At 44.8% G+C, this 18,825-nt stretch overlaps 1 protein-coding gene across 3 annotated transcripts in view; it reads left to right on the forward strand.

Annotated features, from left to right (window-relative positions):
* Slc23a2 (solute carrier family 23 member 2) overlaps positions 1-18,825 on the forward strand; it is a 104,415-nt gene that overhangs the window by 79,606 nt on the left and 5,984 nt on the right. For all 3 annotated transcript variants that reach the window (XM_050133964.1, XM_050133969.1, XM_050133958.1), the window contains exons 8-14: positions 390-571; positions 4,383-4,503; positions 4,945-5,101; positions 9,097-9,244; positions 10,530-10,635; positions 15,208-15,337; positions 16,588-16,725. In XM_050133964.1, coding sequence (XP_049989921.1) covers positions 390-571; positions 4,383-4,503; positions 4,945-5,101; positions 9,097-9,244; positions 10,530-10,635; positions 15,208-15,337; positions 16,588-16,725 — 982 coding nt within the window. The remainder of the gene's footprint in view (positions 1-389; positions 572-4,382; positions 4,504-4,944; positions 5,102-9,096; positions 9,245-10,529; positions 10,636-15,207; positions 15,338-16,587; positions 16,726-18,825) is intronic.

Here is an 18,825-nt window from a genome sequence, read left to right on the forward strand (position 1 = left end):
TGTTGGGTTTGAATGTTTTTCCAGGGCCTTTTTTTTTTTTTTTTTTTTTTTTTTTTTTTTGAAGCTGACTGTATTGAAATAACCTGCAGGACTGGATTGAAAATGTGTGCATCCGAGAACTGACAGCTTTGCCCATCTCACCTCGCGGTGAGAAGGCAGGCAGATTTGTCCTCAGTGCCCATTTCTGCCCTAGCCCTAAAGCAGCGCTGTCATATTCATTTGTTAGGCCTCAGTCACCTCCACAGAAACCTTTTTTGCAGGGCCCCGGGAACTGTTGGAGTTGTCACGCTCCTATATATGACTGGTAGCCTTGCAGAAATGTCGTTGTGGTTACAGGTGACGTTCTCAGTGTTTGACATCACTCGCAAACTGTCCCTTTTTTGTTTCAGATTCAGGGAGCTATCATCATGTCCTCACTGATAGAAGTGGTCATTGGTCTCCTTGGCCTTCCTGGGGCTCTGCTGAGGTATATTGGACCGCTGACCATCACACCCACCGTGGCCCTCATTGGCCTCTCTGGTTTCCAGGCAGCAGGAGAGAGAGCAGGGAAGCACTGGGGCATTGCCATGCTGTAAGTGTTCTGAGAGAACTCCAGGGTGGGGTCATTCTAATATGGTTGGGTCAGCTTTGTGGGATACTTGGGACAGCGCACTAACTTGAGAAGAAAGCAATCTGTGAAGATGAAGTGTTCGGACATTTTCATTTTTTTCTGTTCATGTGAGGGCTAATTAAGTGATTCTTTTAGATCAGAGTTTAGACATGAGAACAGTCATGGTATTCCAAAGGCAGACAGTAGTGAGCTGTCTTGTTTAGATGGAACTGGCAGTAGAGCACTGTTACCAGAGGACCTGTGAGCGCTCATCTGATATCAGAGCTGTGCATTCCAATGGCAAGGCCAGTTTCTTATGGGACCTGCCTTCTTTCTCTATAGATCATCAAAAGCATTGACGATGCCAACCAATTTGTATACTAATGAACATATGGGACTTTAATCATAAGATTGAGGATTCATATTCTTTCTGTAATATATATAGTAGGTGAAAGGATTCTATCATAGGTCAGAGCTCCCAAGAAGCTGTAATTTTACTAATGAATGAAAATTTGAAAACTTTAAAATTTCTAATTTTTTTTTGTTTTGGGAAATATTCCATATTTAATAATTGGCAGCATCTATTAATTTTTCCCATATCTCTCTGCTTTATATAATATTACATAGAACATTGCATAGTATTTACATAGGCTGAGACTAGTGTTCTACATGTCTAACAACTGAAGAAACAGAGGCACAGAGAGGCAGTGTGCCACACAGCTAGTCTGTGACCAAGATTATTTTCAAAGTCTGTGTGGTCTGACTGGAACTCAGCTCACACTCACGCCTGCCACTGTGGTGTGCAAGGTGTATGAAAGTATCCAAGTATTCTTTTTATTTTCATACTTTACCAAAGGTCAGTCAGAACATTCTCCATGCAGGCGTGTATTTGTAGATGCCATTAAGGAATTTTAACTTAGTGAGATGCGGTACCAGAAAGGTGCTGGTGTTTATAAAAATATTAAAATTTTAGGCCCGTAACAAAAAGATTCGGGGGGAAAACCACATAGGAGCTTAAAAGAAAACCTAAAAATTTTATATAAATGATTCCTAGTTAGCATAGAAATTGGAACAATTGCTAATAATTTAGCTGGTAACAGTAGTAGTATTGATAACCGCAGAGTGATTAGTACCGTTATGGAGAGACTTTAAAAGCTTTAAGAGAAATAAAGTACGTGTAACCTTTTCTCTCCAGTAGCTAGCAAACCATGTGACCTAAGTGGGGGAAGTTAATAAAAACAGAGAAAACAGTTAAAAGTAATACCAACAGCCATCTGTGAGCTAAAAGCCTTCCAGGCCCACTTCTGGTAAGGCTGAGTTGAGCATAGTGTGTGTGCACATATGGAGGGTTAACTCCATACACCAGAAAAGGAAAACAATGAAATTCTTCTAGAGAATTAGAAATGGTGAAAATGAACTCCTCGTGTCCCATACTCTCCCCTAGGAGGCCTCCACAGACGTCCTCTATGTGAGCGATGTCCACCCCATAAACTCTGTAGCTAATTCTCCCGTGTCCCTCCTCACTCGCTGTTCCACAGGATGGGCACACAGACCCCCAAGCCATTTCCTCTGCTGCCACACTCCTACTTTGTCACACTTTCCCCCTCCCCATTTGCCACATGCAGCCCAGAACAAGTTCTGCATCTGTTTTCTCCTTGGTTTTTGATTTTGCTACTCTTTGGTCACCACCTTCCCTTGCCCGCCCTTTTCTGACCATTTCTGACCTGTGTAGTGATTCACCATTAGTTCTGGACCTTTCCTCTGTCCCCTCTTTTGAAATTCCAGTTTAGATACAAGCTACACTTTTTGTTTTGATTTATTTTTCGAGATAGGATTTCTCTATAGCTTTGGAGCCTGTCCTGGAACTAGCTCTGTAGACCAGGCTGGCCTTGAACTCACAGAGATCTGTTTGCCTCTGCCTCCCAAGTGCTGGGATTAAAGGTGTGTGCTACCATCTTCCAGCTAAGACACAAGCTACACTTTTTTTAACCACCCCTTTCCCCCATGCTTCTTGGCAAGTCTCTTAAATGTATTTGGAAAGAGAACAGTACAGTACAGGTAGGTGTTGCTTGAAAGAAAGATGGCAGGTAGGGTTGGGGCTCAGTGGGCTATTATTACAGTAGTGGCAGTTTTCCACTCTCTGTTGCCATGTTGGTTTTGGTAGGTTTTTTATTGTTGTTGTTTTGTTTTTGTTTGTTTGTTTTTTATAAATTCTATCCCAGAGGAACTGAAATGACTTGGACCCCATAAATGATTTCAACCTTGACCCAAGTTGTCAATTGATGGGTTATCAGTTTACCCAGGTGACTCCACAGGAAGTGGGTTTTCTTTGCTGTTACTGCTGTCTCAGCAGTTGGAATCCTTAAGCTTAGCTTTGAGGACACTTTCTTCTTGTCAGCTGTACCTTGGGTGGCAAGTGAAAAAAGCCACTGGACATAGTTAGGTTGTTCACCACATCCTGTGTCCCTGTATTGTTTTCTTCATACAGTCCACCTAGGAAGATGAGAAATGGCCTCCTACTTGGCAGCCACTTGGGCCTTCAGGCTGGTGAGGAAGGGTCAGGGTCCCTGGATTAGTATTGCAGTCAACCCAGGCAGTCCTACTAGGACAGGTGTAGAAGGAGAAGTAACTAAAGCTCAGGCTTTAGACTTTATCACCAAGTAGATCTACCCATGTGGTTGTGAACACTGGCATAGTGCCTGTAGAAGGAGCATATCACAGAAGCTGCCCCACAAGAAGCTGTCTGCTTTTCTTGAATACTGAAGATTTACCTTGTTTTCAAAAGTAACTTATACTCAATATAAATAAACCAGAAAATGAAGGAAAGTAGGAAAAAGTATCCAGTAATCACCTCAAAATGTAAAATTGATCCCTGGTGGCTTTGGATCATGTCCTTCCTTCCTGTAGGTGTGTATGCAGGCGTGTGTACACGTTGTCGGGGTTTCTGTCCTGCCCAGTTCCTGCATTCCTTAAGTCCCAAAGAAAATCACACAGAGGTTATATTAGTTATAAACTGATTGGCCCATTAGCTCAGGGTTCTTATTAACTCTTATACTTGTATTAGCCCATTATTCTATTATATGTTAGCCACATGGCTTGGTACCTTTTTCAGCGGTGCAGGTCACATCTTCCTTTTTCTGTGTCTGGACAGGACTGCAGAGGGAGCTTCCCTCTTCCCAGAATTCTCCTGTTCTCATTCACCCACCTCTACTTCCTGTCTGGTTGTCCCGCCTATACTTCTTGCCTGGCTACTGGCCAATCAGCGTTTATTTAAAATATAGACAAAATCCAGGACATTCTCCCACACTATGTACACACTTCCCTCCTGTTGGTGTGCATGTAGGCATGTGTGCACACTTCCCTCCTGTTGGTGTATATGTAGGTGTGTGTGCACACTTCCCTCCTGTTGGTGTGCATGTAGGTGTGTGTGCACACTTTCCTCCTGTTGGTGTGTATGTAGGCGTGCGTGCACACTTCAATCCTGTTAGTATGCAATAGTTTCTTGGTTGCTTCGAGCTGATGTCTAGTTGTCAATATACTCTCTGGTATTATTTTATCTGGCATCATTTCCCTTCCACAGAGTGAGTTTTCCCATTCCTTAATCTTCTTACTCAATCAAGAAATCGTAGGCCAGTTGCTTGTGACATCTTTTTCCACGTAGTAACATTTCCAAATTGAAGTGAGGAGGGAGGGCTTAGGTGAATGAACCCAACACCTGTAACCAATAAAGCTGAGGTATTTTAATGCATGGAGATAACAACCTTTAATTTTATGATTTTTTTTTTCTTCTTAGGACGATTTTCCTAGTGTTACTATTCTCGCAATATGCCAGAAATGTTAAATTTCCTCTCCCAATTTACAAATCCAAGAAAGGATGGACTGCGTACAAATTACAACTTTTCAAAATGTTTCCAGTGAGTAGCTGGTCACCCTACCCCCACCTCTAGCACAGTATGCCTTTGTTCACATGTAAGGTGCTAGGTAAAGGATGACTACAGGGAGACCCTCCTACATCTCTGTGATGATGGCATTGGAGTACTTACTCCTCACAGGCTAAAGTCTAGATGTCTGTAAGGTTCCAGTTCAAAGATTAGATCACATTCTTCTGCATTGCCACAGAAGGACTCTTGTCAGTGGCTCTGAGATGTGACCCCATGTGGTCTCTGCAGGCATGCTGCCCATTCTTTTACAAGCCAGACTTTGGAAAGAGAAAGTGAATTTACCTGCATAACTCTCAGTACAGTCTCGTTGAAGCAGTTGTTCTGCATAGTCCTGACGATGGCAGCCTTGGGGTGGTAGGTACAGGTAGAAAGGGATGTGTTACTCAACAAAAATTCTGCCCTTGACCGCTCCAGATCATCCTGGCTATCCTCGTGTCCTGGCTGCTGTGCTTCATCTTCACGGTGACTGATGTCTTCCCTTCCAATAGCACCAACTATGGCTACTATGCACGCACAGATGCCAGGAAGGGCGTACTTCTGGTAGCCCCATGGTTTAAGGTTCCATACCCATGTAAGTATCATGAAGGCCCAACCGGGAGGGGTTGGAAGTAGACAAAAGGTTCTACATCGTGGAAAGCCTTTTTTGATCTGAGAATGTCTCTTTACCTGGACATTTTCTAATCACTTATGTGTATGTATATGCATGTGTATGTGTATGAGTATGGAGGTCAGAGGACAGTCCCAGATGTGGCTCTCATCCTTCCCTTGTTGGAAATAGGGTCTCTTTGTTGTTTGCCACTGCATGCACCAGACTACCTATGCTGTGAGCTACAGGGAGTCTCCTTTTTCCACCACCCATCTCTCTGGAGAAAGAAGCACTGGCATTGTAGATATGTACTGCTGTGTGGGTTCTGGGAATTTCAACTCCTGTCCTCATGCTTCAGATGCCAAGCGCTTTACCCACCAAGCCTTCTCCCAAACCCTGTGGCTTTTTGGTCATTAGAGAATCAGACAGTGAAAAGGGAAGTTCTTGTCCCCAGAGGTCAGTCACCCACACATAGTTACTGACCAATTCCCCTCTCAGGTTAACTGCTTGGCCTTCTGGGCCCTATTAGGCTCTGAAATCCTGGGCAGGTGCTCTGGCCAAATGTGAGCTGTGATGGCAAAGATTTGAGGGCCACTGCTGGTAAAGACAGGCACAAAGCTTCTTGGTGCCAGGGCTGCCACAGTGGAAAGATTAGCTAGCTGCTCCTGCCCACCAGTTTATGGGATAGTTTTCCTTTGGTCACAGCTGTGGCAGGAACCTGACACTTACAAGCAGCCGGAAGATGGAGCTTAGGCTCCAGTGTTGGGTAACTCATTGTGCAGAGCATGGATCTGCACCCAAAGGATCACCTGGAGTCACATGCAGCATTCTCCGGGTCCCAGCTCTGAACTTCCTCACGGGAACCAGTGATTAGAATGCTATTCCAAACATTTTCAGTTTTCTTAGAGTTGAAGCATGAACTTAGCCAGGTTGAGCCGGTCACCCCTTGAGCTGTCTTGTTTTCTTATTTTACAATGAGAAACCCAAAAGCAAGAAAAGCCAAGAATATTAAGGTTGGGTCAAAGATACCTCCTCCAAGCATGCCGAGTGGTGATACTATCTGCAGCTCCCCCTTTGTTGTTGATACTTTCTGAAAGCTTTAACAGGCTTAGCCTTCTAAGATAACATTCTCATCACATGGCATCTCAGAGTGTATTTATATATACCTATCCTATTTCCAGAAAAATGTGCTCAGTTCATAAACACACCTATAAGCCAAGATAAAGTGAGATTGAAGGTCTCTTGGGAGGATGGAGCAGAGCCTCAGCATAGCCACTTGGCCTGCTCATGCATATGGCTTCCCAGCTGACACCTAGTGACAATACAGGCCACCAGCTGTTCCTGCAAGGGACTCCGCAGGGGCATTATAGGGCTCATCCATGAGATGGTGTCACTTAGTAGACAGGGTTCATGGCATCACCATGGGAGTATGTGAGCTCATAGGGTTCTCTTCAGGGACAGCCTTCAGCTGCCAAGAGCTAGTGAACTGTCTTTCACCCATCTGCAAGACCCAGTTCTACGCACTTTCCAACACTTGGATCAGTCTAGAGAGGACACTTTCAGATATCACAAGCTGTGCCCTCAGCCTTCAATATAGGAAGGGTTGCCAAGATTGATGTTAATATACAGACTTCTGGCCCAAGATGTCAGCAGTGCCAAAGCTGAAAACCTGCTGTAACACCCTGAAAAAGTAGGTAAGCCAGGCACAGCATGTCCTTGTAGATAATACGAGCTTTCAGGAGGCTTAGGCAAAAGCATGACTGATTTGAGACCACATACATGGACTCAAAACAAATTAGTAAACAAAGTTCCAGAAGTTAGTTGTGCGTGCGTGCGTGCGTGCGTGCGTGCGTGTAGGAATGTGTGCACAGACTGGAAAGAGAGGGCTCAGTGATTGAGAGCTCTTCCAGAGGACCTGGCTTCTCTTCCCAGCACTCACATGGTGGCTCACAAACCATCTATAACTCCAGCTCCAGGGGATCTGATGCCCTCTTAAAGGGTGCTTGTGTGCACTGCATACACATGGTGCATAGTCATACATGCTGATAAAACGTTTGTATACATAGTATACATAAAATAAAAGTAAGTCTTTAGAAACTTAAATATTTAAAGCTTAAATGTTGATATAAAGGAGTTTTAGAAATCAGACTTAAAGACTTCAGGTAAAAAGCAAAAAAGCAAAACAGAGACAGAAAAATTCAAAATGTATTTCATGAAAAGTGGTGCAGGTTAAGTATTCCCATTTTTTTCAAAATGATGGGCCCTAGCATCTTAGATTCAGAGTTTTGGACTAGGGATCTGTACATACTGTATCCCCAGTACAGTGAGGCTGGGTCTAAGCATGAAGACCATCTGCATTTCATCCACCTGACACACAACTTGAAGGTAATTTATTTTCTTTTTGGAATAGTGCATTTTATTTTTAATGTTGTATGGGTGCTTTGCATGCAAGTATATCTGTGCATTATTGTCCTGCCTAGTGTCTATGGAGGCAAGAAGAGGGTGCTGGATCCTCAGGAACTGAAATTACAGATGTTTGTGAGCTGTCATCTGGGTGCTTAGAATTGAACCCAGGTCCTCTTAAAGCACAGCCAGTGCTCTCACCCCCAAGTCTTCTCCAGCCCCCCATGTACCTGCGTTTTGACTGTAGTGTAACACATAGGGTTAGGTTTGGAATTTTCCACTTGTGGTATCATGTTCTAAAAAAATTCCAGATTTTGGAACATTTTATATTTTTAAATTAGTAATGTTCAACTGAAAATGTAGAATATAATAGGAAATCTTCTCTCAAAATCAGGGAAGGGAAGATTTCTTCAAGGGAAACCATCATGCTACAGTCTATATACTGTAACAGAAGAAAGCTTGTTCTAAGATAAAGAACGTCCTTGAACCAACCCTTGGAGAAAGTGTGGGCCGCCAGTGTACAGCCTATGACACCCCTTCTGGGGATGTTACACTCTTCTTCTGGAATTGACACCTTGCACCTCTTGCTCCAGCTGTGTCTGCCTCCTCTGCTGGCTCCCAGAGTAGAACAGCCCCAGGCTGGAACACTCTCCTCACTTTGCAGCCTTGTTTGTACATCCTGCTTTGAAGGCCTGTCTTCATTTGAACTTGAACCGTCACACTGTTAGTGTTCTTCTCAGAGTGCCCAGAGCTACAGGGCAGGCTCCTGCCCCAGAACCGTGTTTCAGATTTTCCCTCTGTGTGGCATCTGGGTTACTATTCCTAATGGTTCAAGGAAGAAGGGCATGTGCCTTTACCAAGGAAAGAAAAATGTCTAATAAGAATTAAGCAAATGTGGATACTCAGATGAAATTACAATGGGAATTTTGTTTGCTTTCTGAAATAAAAGTTAACAAACCTAATGGTGACAAGGTAGGGTCACATTTACTCTGTGGTGTACTTGAGTATCTGGAACTTTTCACTTAATGCCACTACTTTGTACCATGGTGTCCACAGCTGTGCTCTGAATCCCTGATACAAATTTCTATTCCAAGCCAAGAATGTAATCCCAGCCCTGTAACTCACACTCTAGAAACAGATGCAGGAGACTTGTCATGAGTTTGAGGCCTGTCAGGGCTGTGTAGTTAATACTAGGCCATCCAGGGACACTGTCTCAAAAAAAAAAAAAAACAAACAAACAAACAAAAAAAACCCCACAAATTTCTGTCTCACCATAGCAGGCGGTGTTGAATTACACTTTAGTGGATTCTAGGAACATGACTTTGAGGAAGAGAATCCCCCACCTCTTCCAGTCTAGTGATGGCTTTCTCAAGTCAAGATGCGGAGGGCAACCCTCACTGAGACCCCTGCTCAGTAACCTTCCCAGGCATCTGCTGTGATTTAAGATTTAAAAGCAAATGGTTTGCAAGAGCTTAAGAATCCTGCACAGATCTTACAGAGTTCCCTGAGGTTCTTGAAACCTTGCCAGCCCCTAGAGGCAAGTGTGCACATCTTTCATGGTTGTTTTCTCTCCTCAGTTCAGTGGGGGATGCCCACCGTCTCTGCAGCTGGTGTCATTGGCATGCTTAGTGCTGTTGTAGCCAGTATTATTGAGTCCATCGGTGATTACTATGCCTGTGCCAGGCTCTCCTGCGCCCCACCACCTCCTGTCCATGCAATCAACAGGTATGTCCCAAGAAGACATGCTCATCTAGTCTTGTGGTAGAAACTGAGAGCTTCAGATGACAGCAGCCAAATCATAATTGGTTGTTTATCTTTGGCCAAGTCACTGCCCTCAATGCCCTGGCTGTCTCACCCATGGCACAGAGCAGCATTCTACGTTCCCTCCTTCCAGTCTCCCCGACTTCTATAGAGGTGGATGCATCTCTTCTCAGTGTGAAACGGGCACCACGTGTTTCCGTTGTTCTCTGCTTGGTTTTGTTGTGTGTTGTCTTGTTTTCTCAAGGACCCCTATCTCCAAAGAACTTATTTCTGAGTTGAAGAAAAGTCTGTTTCTCTCTCATTCAGTCCTGACTGCCATAGTCAGGCAGGTAGCACGACATTTTTCTTGCATCAGATAGTAACTGCTGTGGGTCTGTCGGTGGATTTATGTCAGTTGCCTTTTGAGGTAATCTGTTCACAGTCATGGATCACAGAACCAGACAAGAACAGCTTTGGGGAGGCAAAAACCAAGATCCAGAATTTTAAATGAGTGTCCCCCATGAGCTGTGGGGTTTGCACCTCGTGAGCGTCTGGAAGTCATTCAGAGAGTGTTTCTAAGGAAGACATGGGGAAAGGAGCACAGGCCACTCTCCCTCCCTGTTGTTGCTCCTCCAACGTGAGTCAGCATGACCGGCACGGCCTGGGGGCGGGGTTCTCTGAGGCTGTCACAGCCCTCCAGCAGAGCTGTTTCACATGATGAGACCACTCGTGTCAGTTTTTCATAAAAAGATTCAAAGCCAGGCGGTCACGCTGCACTCCTTTAGCCCCAGCATTTGGGAGGCAGAGGCAGGTGGCCTGCTCTACAAGGTGGTCACCCCCATCTACAAAAAAGGTTCCAGGACAGCCAGGGCGGTTATACAGAGAAATCCTACCCCACCCCCACCCCCAGAAAAATGTACAAGCTTACAAAGTATTTCTTCCTGATGGAACTATCTTAATAGCAAAGAATCAAATTGGTATGCTTTACTTCTAAGCACAGCCCACACTTCTCTTAGATTCAGTAGTTTGATTTTATTGAAATTATTTTAACGTACTCATGTCTAATGGGCAATGTGGAGATAGCCTTCTTAGAGTTGCTGAGCATGTCCTCAGCCTGTCTGAGAAGGGACCTGAGAGTCCACATACCGTCCCACTTGACACCCCCACCCCTCTCAAGGGGCATCATTCTTGTAGGCTTCAAACGTTAAGAGCTGGTTTCAAAGTTTCCCATGAGTGACTGTTTCTCTTTTTCCCGTTTCTTTTTTTTTAGGGGTATTTTTGTGGAGGGTCTTTCCTGTGTTCTCGATGGCATATTTGGTACTGGGAATGGCTCTACATCCTCCAGTCCCAATATTGGAGTTTTGGGAATTACAAAGGTACAAATATTTTCCTAGTTAAATGGCTGTCTGTCCATTTCATTGATGGGTTTGACCTGTGACCCTTCCATTGTGATCTTCCTTCCCCACCTCCCTCCCCCTCTTGGACGAGCTTCAGAGTGCCTGTTAGGAGACCTCACCTCACTTGGCCACCCTGGGTAAGAGGCATCTGGGTTTAATTGTGGCTTCCTGCTATCTCCAGATGTTGACTAAGCACCTGCCTGTGTCAGGCCTCTGCTCTAAGCACTTTGGAGTGCCTGATGAGAAAGAAAGCTGGAGATTACATCCTAACGAGGAAAGACCCTCAGTTCAGCAGGGCATGTTGGATGAGAGATGCCTGTCTCTACAGAAACCATCCATCACAATAAATAAGTCTCAGGCCTCTGGATCAGAGCCCCTTCTCAGTGAAATCTGTGGAGTCACAGTGAAGCAGAGCCTGGGTTGGAGTCCTCCCCACTCAACATTAGATAGTGACATGTAAGCGTACAGTTGTCCCACCCCAAAACCCAGCTTCTGTGAGAAAGTCTGCTCCTGACCTGTCAGATTTATTACGGGCAATTAAACTTCATGTTCTAGTTGCCATAGGCAAACAGTGCTGCTTGCCAGGATGTTGAGGAGTGCTGGCTGGCCCAGCAGCCATTGGATGTTGTGTAACTAGAGACTGTTGAGACTGGTTCCCTTTTCTTTATAGCCTGCATGAGTCACAGGACTCCTTACCTAAGAACCCAATCCGGAAGCCTTCTAGACCTGTTTGACCCCCTAGCCTCATGCAAGATTCTATAACCAGATAAAAAGAAACCCAATATTAAGTTTCACTCATCTTGGTTACAAATCCAGGTGAGAGGGAGCAGTGTTGAGATGCAGGGAGCACACCCGACCTTCTGATCTTCCCCTAGAGGCAGGGCCAGTGTGAGCTCAACTTCAGGTGGACCAATGGCACCATCTACTGCCCATTCTCCCAGCACATGGCATGGAGGGAGGGACACTGTATGGGAACTTCCTTCAGTGTTGTACAAGTGCTGCCTACAATAGGCAACAATGTGGAGCCCAAGGAGCTGAAGGAAGGGTTTGATAGGCACAAAGTGGGTATTAACTAGTAACCCCTTAGCATCTGCCCATGGGCAAATAACTAGCTCCAAACAGGGAGGCTGTAAAACTCCTGAGGACCTCGTGTTTATCAAGCACCCTCCTTCTGTACCTCTACAGATACATAGAACAGCTAAGGTCACTGAAAGGAAGCAAGTACCCTTTACAGGCCCAGGGACTGAATGGCATTTGAGTGATACAAGCCTTCTCTGAAATGTTACCCCAACAGCACTTACTTATTTATTTTAGTTGTGCAGGGGGAAAATGTACACATGAGTGCAGTTCCTGCAAGGCCAGAAGATAGAGTCAGATCCCCTTGGTGCTAAGCTATAAGCAGTTGTGGGCCTCTAACTATGGGAGCTGGAAGAACAATACCAAAAGCACTGGGCTATCTCTTCAACTCACCAACACTAATGCATGAGCTAATTTATGTTGCTCTGAATCCCTTTGTTCCCAGTCTTTGGAGCCATTTCTCCAGGCAAGAACTGTATCCATTCAAGATACTCACTGTTGAGTCCCTAGTCTACATCTGCCTTAGAGCAGGGAGCTGGGACTTGGAGCAGAAATGTGTGTGTGTGACCCTAGCCCTCTGATTTGTGAGTTGAGCCCAGCCCCTAAGGTCTAGATCCATCTGTCTTGACACGGCAGTCAGGAGCACATGTAGCTGTGTTCACTTAAATAGGTTCATGTTAAGATTTTACTTGCCCAGTCTCGTTGGCCATATTTCAAGACTCTCGTTGCGCATGCTCAGTGACTGGCAGAGGACAGCACATTCAGAAAATACCGCCACTGTCGCAGTCTCCTGGACATACAGGGCTGAGCTATTGAACCATGCTTGGATTGAAAGGAGGGTAGTCTGTCCCCCATTTTCAGGCAGTTCTGCTGATAGCTGCTTCTATCCAGTCACTGCATTCCTAACCTCACCAGAGTTGAGTAACCTACTCTGCCTCTGCTGAGTGTAGTCCGCCTGTCCCACAGAGAAGGCAACAGGACAGACACCGGGGATTGGGTTGCTCTGGCCCCATCACTTTTTCTCAACATGGGGACAGCAGGTAGCTCCTTTGGTCTCTGTGCCCTGGTCTATAAAGGTAGCTTGTAAGATGTTAGAATTTCTCACTTGATAATCAGTTTAGCATGGCTTTCTGGCGTAGCTGGTTCCAAGTACCAGCTATGTTACAGATATGGTCACTTAAATTGTTTGCCACTTGGTTTATTTCTAGGAACAGAGTAACATGGTCTTCCTAAACATAGTCTGCCCACCCCAGACTACATTTTTTCCATGTGTCAGTGTTAGTTTCTATTTCATATGTATGTGCCTGATTCTGACCCTAGAAGTCAAAAAAAAAGGGCATTGGATCCCCAAAACTGTAATTTAAGTGGGTTGTGTGCTATCATGTGGGTGCTGGGAGCTGAACATGGGTCCTGGAAAGAACAGTAGTGTTCTTAACTGCTGAACCATTTCTCAAGTCCAAATAGAGTGTCTTTTAGAGATGGTATCTAGGAAAGATCATTTCTCTGGTACATTACATGCTATTGAAGACCTGGGAAAAGCCAGGAATACAAATTTGACTTTTTGATGGTCATGAAGGAAGAAGCAAGGAGGTATGGAAGAGGTGCCAGGGAATGGGCAGAATAGAGGAGTCTTAAAGGTCTAATGTAACTAGCAGGTAACAGGAGGGCAGGATCTTAGGGCAGTTGGCAGCGGGGATAAACTGGACATAGGACATGCCTGTTTATAAGCCAAGTATTCAGGAGGCAGAGGCAGGAAAACCATGAGCCTGGGCAATGGAGTAGGTTCTAGGCCAGCCTGGTCTGCATTATCAAGATCCCCTCTCAAAAAACAAGACAACCTAGGCATGGTGGTACATACCTTTAATCCCAGCACTCAGAGGCCGAAGCAGATAGATCTCTGAGTTAGAGGACAGTAAGAGTTACACCGAGAAACAATGAAAACAAAACAAAACGAAGATCAAAAAAATCTGTAGTTGTTCAGGTACTATTCATGAACAGAAGAGTGGCTTAGTTGCTGCTTGGATATTAAGATCTATTGTCGCGGGCATCCCTGGGCCACTGTGGCCTGGTAGGGGGCTACCCATTCCTACTGGGAGCCTTCACACTGAATGGTCCCTCTGCCTGTCAACTCTCCTTCAGGGAAATCTTACTCAACTTCGCAGAACATTCAACAACTCTCCCCAACTCGTTTTTTCCCCTTTCCTCCCGGGCTCCCACATAGCACAACAGTGCAATTTTATCATGGGGCTGCGACTTAAAACTCATCTTCATGTCTGTCCATCCCCAGTCTAACAGACGAGCGCACTTTAGATGCCCAAAGACGTTTACTGCAGATGGGAGGCTTCCTTCTCATGGGATCAATGAGTCAGTCCCTCTTGATTGAGCCTGCAATTTGTATGATCTTTTCCACTGTTTACCTGTCCTTTGGTCCTAGTAGAGGCTACATTGGGGCAATGGAGGTTGCATATTATCTGTGACTATGTTCCCCTTGGCAGGCACTTTTTGTTTTCTTTTTACCTTCTTTCTTCCTTTCCCTGCTCCACCCATCCTGTGCCCTCACTAACCCCAGTCTGTTGCCTCACCCTCTGAGTGCTGGGGTTATAGAAGTGAGCTATCGCCTCCAAAGACGTAGATTATTTACTAATCACCAATATTTTAACAAGGGACTGGCAGTGTCTAGAAAGTTGACTCAGTGACAGAGAGCAAAGGAAGGACCCGGAGGCAGCAAACCTAGGAGGAGGGACTGTCACCTATCTGTGTGCAGGCCAGACGTGATTGACTTTGCTCTAGCCGCAACATGTTCTTTGATCCTTAAGGCAAAACCACACAGTTTATCCATGGTAGAGTAAGGAGCCTGGGAGCCAGAGGAGCTGCATTATCAAGTCATTTAGTCAGAGGTACAGTTGACATGCAAACCAGCAGCGAGGCTCCAGAATTCCCCATTCGTAGGCCCCTCACTTTACCACCCTTTTATGGCAAGACACTGTGAGGGGAGGTGCTTCCACAAATGGTAGTGGAATGTTTATCCGACTTCGGAAAGATGGATGGAGCCACAAGGACTTCTGTGGGGATTGTCTTGGTGAAAAGTCACATGAAGAAACTGGGAGAGAAGCAGGAACAGTATGTGTAGAGTAGCTGCTGCACGGACAACTCCAGCCCAGGAGGTCATCCCAGCCAAAGCCCACGAACAAAAGTAACTATATCTAGGGCGTGGGTAAGCAATCTTATCTCCAACTCCTGACCCCTGGGGTCACCTTTCCACAGCTGCAACAGTGAACTGAGGTGTGGAGAGAAGAACGGAGCAAGGACTAGTGGCGTTCTTGGGTTGTCTCTGTAGTAATGTATCGAGGACTAGTCACTGCTAACTGAAAGTTTAAAGTACTCTGGGTTCTGCCCAGGACACCATCACGTTTGCCCCGGGCTGCCAGTCTGGGTTGGAGAATGGCAGGTAATCTGCAACTGTTGTGCCCACAGGTTGGCAGCCGCCGAGTGATCCAGTATGGCGCAGCACTCATGCTGGGCTTGGGCATGGTTGGCAAGTTCAGTGCCTTGTTCGCATCTCTCCCAGACCCCGTGCTCGGAGCCCTCTTCTGCACGCTCTTTGGTAAGAGTCCACTCCCCTGATGCAGAGGCCTACCATCACCAACTGTTCTTCACACTGGCCGATTCTTTTTAAAACCAAGCTGTTTAAAATCAAACACACGGCTTTTATATACAGGCTTCAATCCCCAGATTTCCCTGGATTCAGTGCGTTTTACACAAAAATAATGCAGCCCTCAAAATGTGTACCTAAAAATACATGCAGAACATACTTTTCTGAAAACACTTAGCTTCTAACAAAGCACTGAGCTACACAAATGCAGACTGAAAACAGGATTTCAACTCCACCAAAAATAGTCATCTTAACAGGGGTAAAAATCACCCAATACACACGGGCTAATTTTTAATGGGCATGTTTTCGCAAATAAGATCTAGCAGTAAATCTAACAGTTTCATTTTAAATTGTAAAAGGTGATGCTTCATTGGGCAGTGGTGACATGCACCTTTAACTCCAGCACTTGGGAGGCAGAGGCAGTTGGATCTCTGTGAGTTTGAGGCCAGCCTGGTCTGCACAGCTAGGAGTTTCAGGACAACTAGGGCTGTTGCACAGAGAAACCCTGACTTAAGGGGGGGAAAAAAGACAGTGCTTCAAAAAGCTAGGAATTTGCATCAGTGTCCATGCCAAATGTATGTTAAAGATAGAAGTAATTATGTTATGAAAATTTAGGTAAAAAATCTAGTCTCTTTAGATTTTCTAATTGATTTAACTCAGATATTCCCCCTATAAATGAACCCTTTAAATTTGATCACTTTCACTATGCGACTTTGGGTTTGATCTGTACCACTCAGATACAGTCATTGTGGACATGCCCCAGATTTCTAGTGTGGGTTTAATCAAAATGCTTAAATAGGGAGAGTAAGAGATGACTCCGCAGTTAGAGCACTGGCTGCCCTTGAAGAGGACCTAGGTTCAGTTCCTAGCCCTCAGATGGTCAGTCACAACTCCAGTTACAGGGCATCTGACAATGACTTCTGGGCTCACACTTCATTCAGTCATAAATGCAAGCAAAATACATACATAAAGTTAAAAAAATTAAAACTCGTTTACTTGATTTAAAGAAAAGTAGTATGAAGCTTATGTGTGAGGCTGTCATCCGGGTCAGATCTGGGTGGTCACGCTAGCCCTGAACCTGCCCTTTCTGGCACTGCACTGCTCTCCAAGCTGATTTCTGGTGGACAGAGAAAGGACATCAGGGAGCCTGTCCTCAGCCTCTGGTAAACTCTGGAACTGTGTTCTGACGCTTTTCTCTCCAGGAATGATCACAGCCGTCGGCCTCTCTAACCTGCAGTTCATTGATTTGAATTCTTCCCGGAACCTGTTTGTGCTTGGATTCTCCATATTCTTCGGGCTTGTTCTTCCCAGTTACCTCAGACAAAACCCTCTGGTCACAGGTAGGAGAAAGAGGCCTTGAATCTTGGGTAGGGCAGTTGGGAGTTCAGCCATAGATTCACAAATAGCTCTTGTAGTTGGAAGAGACCTTGGAACCTCAGGTGCATGTTGCTTCCTTCTGAGTCTTATTCTGATTATTTCTCTGGAAACCACCAGGGCCACTCACAGACATTATTATGGGGTGTCTTCAGATCAGCAGTCCCCAGGTGAACACTTGGTATGGGTGCCAAGGGCTTACTTTTTGTTTTATTTTGTGTGTATGAATTTTTCTCTGCATGTGTGTACACTGGGAGCATGCAGAGGCAGAAGCCTGGATCAGAGAAGTAGAAGAAGATTCAAGGTACCTTCTTAAAAGGCACCATGCTAGAAACCAAACATGCCCTTGCCCAATGAATTGTCATCTCACCAGCCCCTGAGGTCTCATTTTTTAATGGTTACCTCTCCTTTGGCTCTGTAAAACTTTTGATTTCACAGACTCATGCTGTATTAAGTTGTGTAATTCCTTAAAACTCAACTTCACAGACTTTGATATGTCTTTCTATTTTCAATTCAAGAATACTTATTTAGGTCCTGGAAAGATGGATGGCACAGTGGTTATAAACTTTTTTTAATTTCTTTTTTTATATTTTATTTTATGCGTATGAGTTTTTTGTTTGCCTGTATGTATATGTATCGTGTATGAGGTTTGTCTGCCTGTATGTATATGTATCGTGTATGAGGTTTGTCTGCCTGTATGTATATGTATCGCTTGTGTGCCTCATGCCCGAGAATGTCAGGTGAGGCTGTGGATCCCTAGGAGCTGGAGTGGAGTTAAAGACAGTTGTGAGCCACATGTGGGTCCTGGGAATTGAACCTGGGTTTTCTACAAGAGCAAAGTGATCCTAACTATTGGAGAGATGGCTCAGTAGTTAAGAACAGTAGCTGTCAATTCCCAGCATCTATAAGGTGGCTCACAACCATCTATAATGGGATCTGATGCCCTCTTCCGGCACACAAGTATACATGCAGAACACTCAAACATAAAATGTAAGAGAAATAAAACAGTTCCTAACCACTGAGCCAGCTCTCCACCAAGCCCTGGGTGTGAGCTCTTATTGTGAGCTGTTCTTGGCTCTTGTAGAGGGCCTGGGTTCAGTTCCCAGCATCTGTATGTATGGAAGTTCACAATTGCCTGAACCCCAGCTCCAGGAAATCTGAAGCAGTCTTCTTATCTCACGTTACATGCAAATAGTGCACAGACATACATGCATGCAAACACACACACCAAATTAACAGATTCTTTAAATAAATACCTTTTTAGCTCCTACTTTTTATTTTAATAAAATCCTGCTGCCATGCAGAATGAGCAAAGGAGGAACCTTCTGAAGAAATATCTGTTGCTATTGATACATTATTTTTGCAGTTGAATAATTCAGGATTATTCTTTCAAGTTTTTTTCTTACATAGGCTTTCATGTAGTCCAGATTGACACTGAACTCATTTAGGCGAGGCTGACCTTGAACATTTAATCCTTCTGCCTCCACCTCCCAAGTGCTAGGATGCATACCCACCTCAAATTAACTGGACAGGCAGCCTGAATTTTAGGCCAGCCTATTTTACATAGCGAGTTTCAGGATAGCCTGGGATACATAGAAAGACCCTGTCTCCAATAAATAAATAAACAAACAAACAAACAACAGCAGTGAAAAAAGAAAAAACATTTTTAAAAGTTGCGTGAACAACTAGACTTGGTGGCTCTTTTGTCAGCCCAACACTCAGGAGGCTGACACAGGAAGATTGCCACGAGTTTGGTACCAGCCTGAACACAGTGAGTTCCTGGCCAGCCTAAGCTATGGAGTGAGACTTTGCACAGACAGCCCATAGTGTAATTCCTTTGTTACTCACTTGTAAATTTTTTGCAGCATTACAACAACCATTTATTAAAGATTTAATTTTATGTGTATGGGTGTTTTGTATGTGTGTTTGTCTGATATAATGCAATACCCATGGTGGTCAGAAGAAAGCACTGGATCCCTAGGAACTGGAGTTACAGATGAACCACCATGAGGAAACAACCTGGGTCCTCTGGACCAGCAGCTATTGCTCTTAACTGCAAAGCCCCA

Source organism: Alexandromys fortis, unplaced genomic scaffold (genome assembly GCF_014885135.2).
Source record: "Alexandromys fortis isolate MF-2015 unplaced genomic scaffold, M_Fortis_MF-2015_v1.1 scaffold_6, whole genome shotgun sequence".
NCBI classification, from domain to species: domain Eukaryota; kingdom Metazoa; phylum Chordata; class Mammalia; order Rodentia; family Cricetidae; genus Alexandromys; species Alexandromys fortis.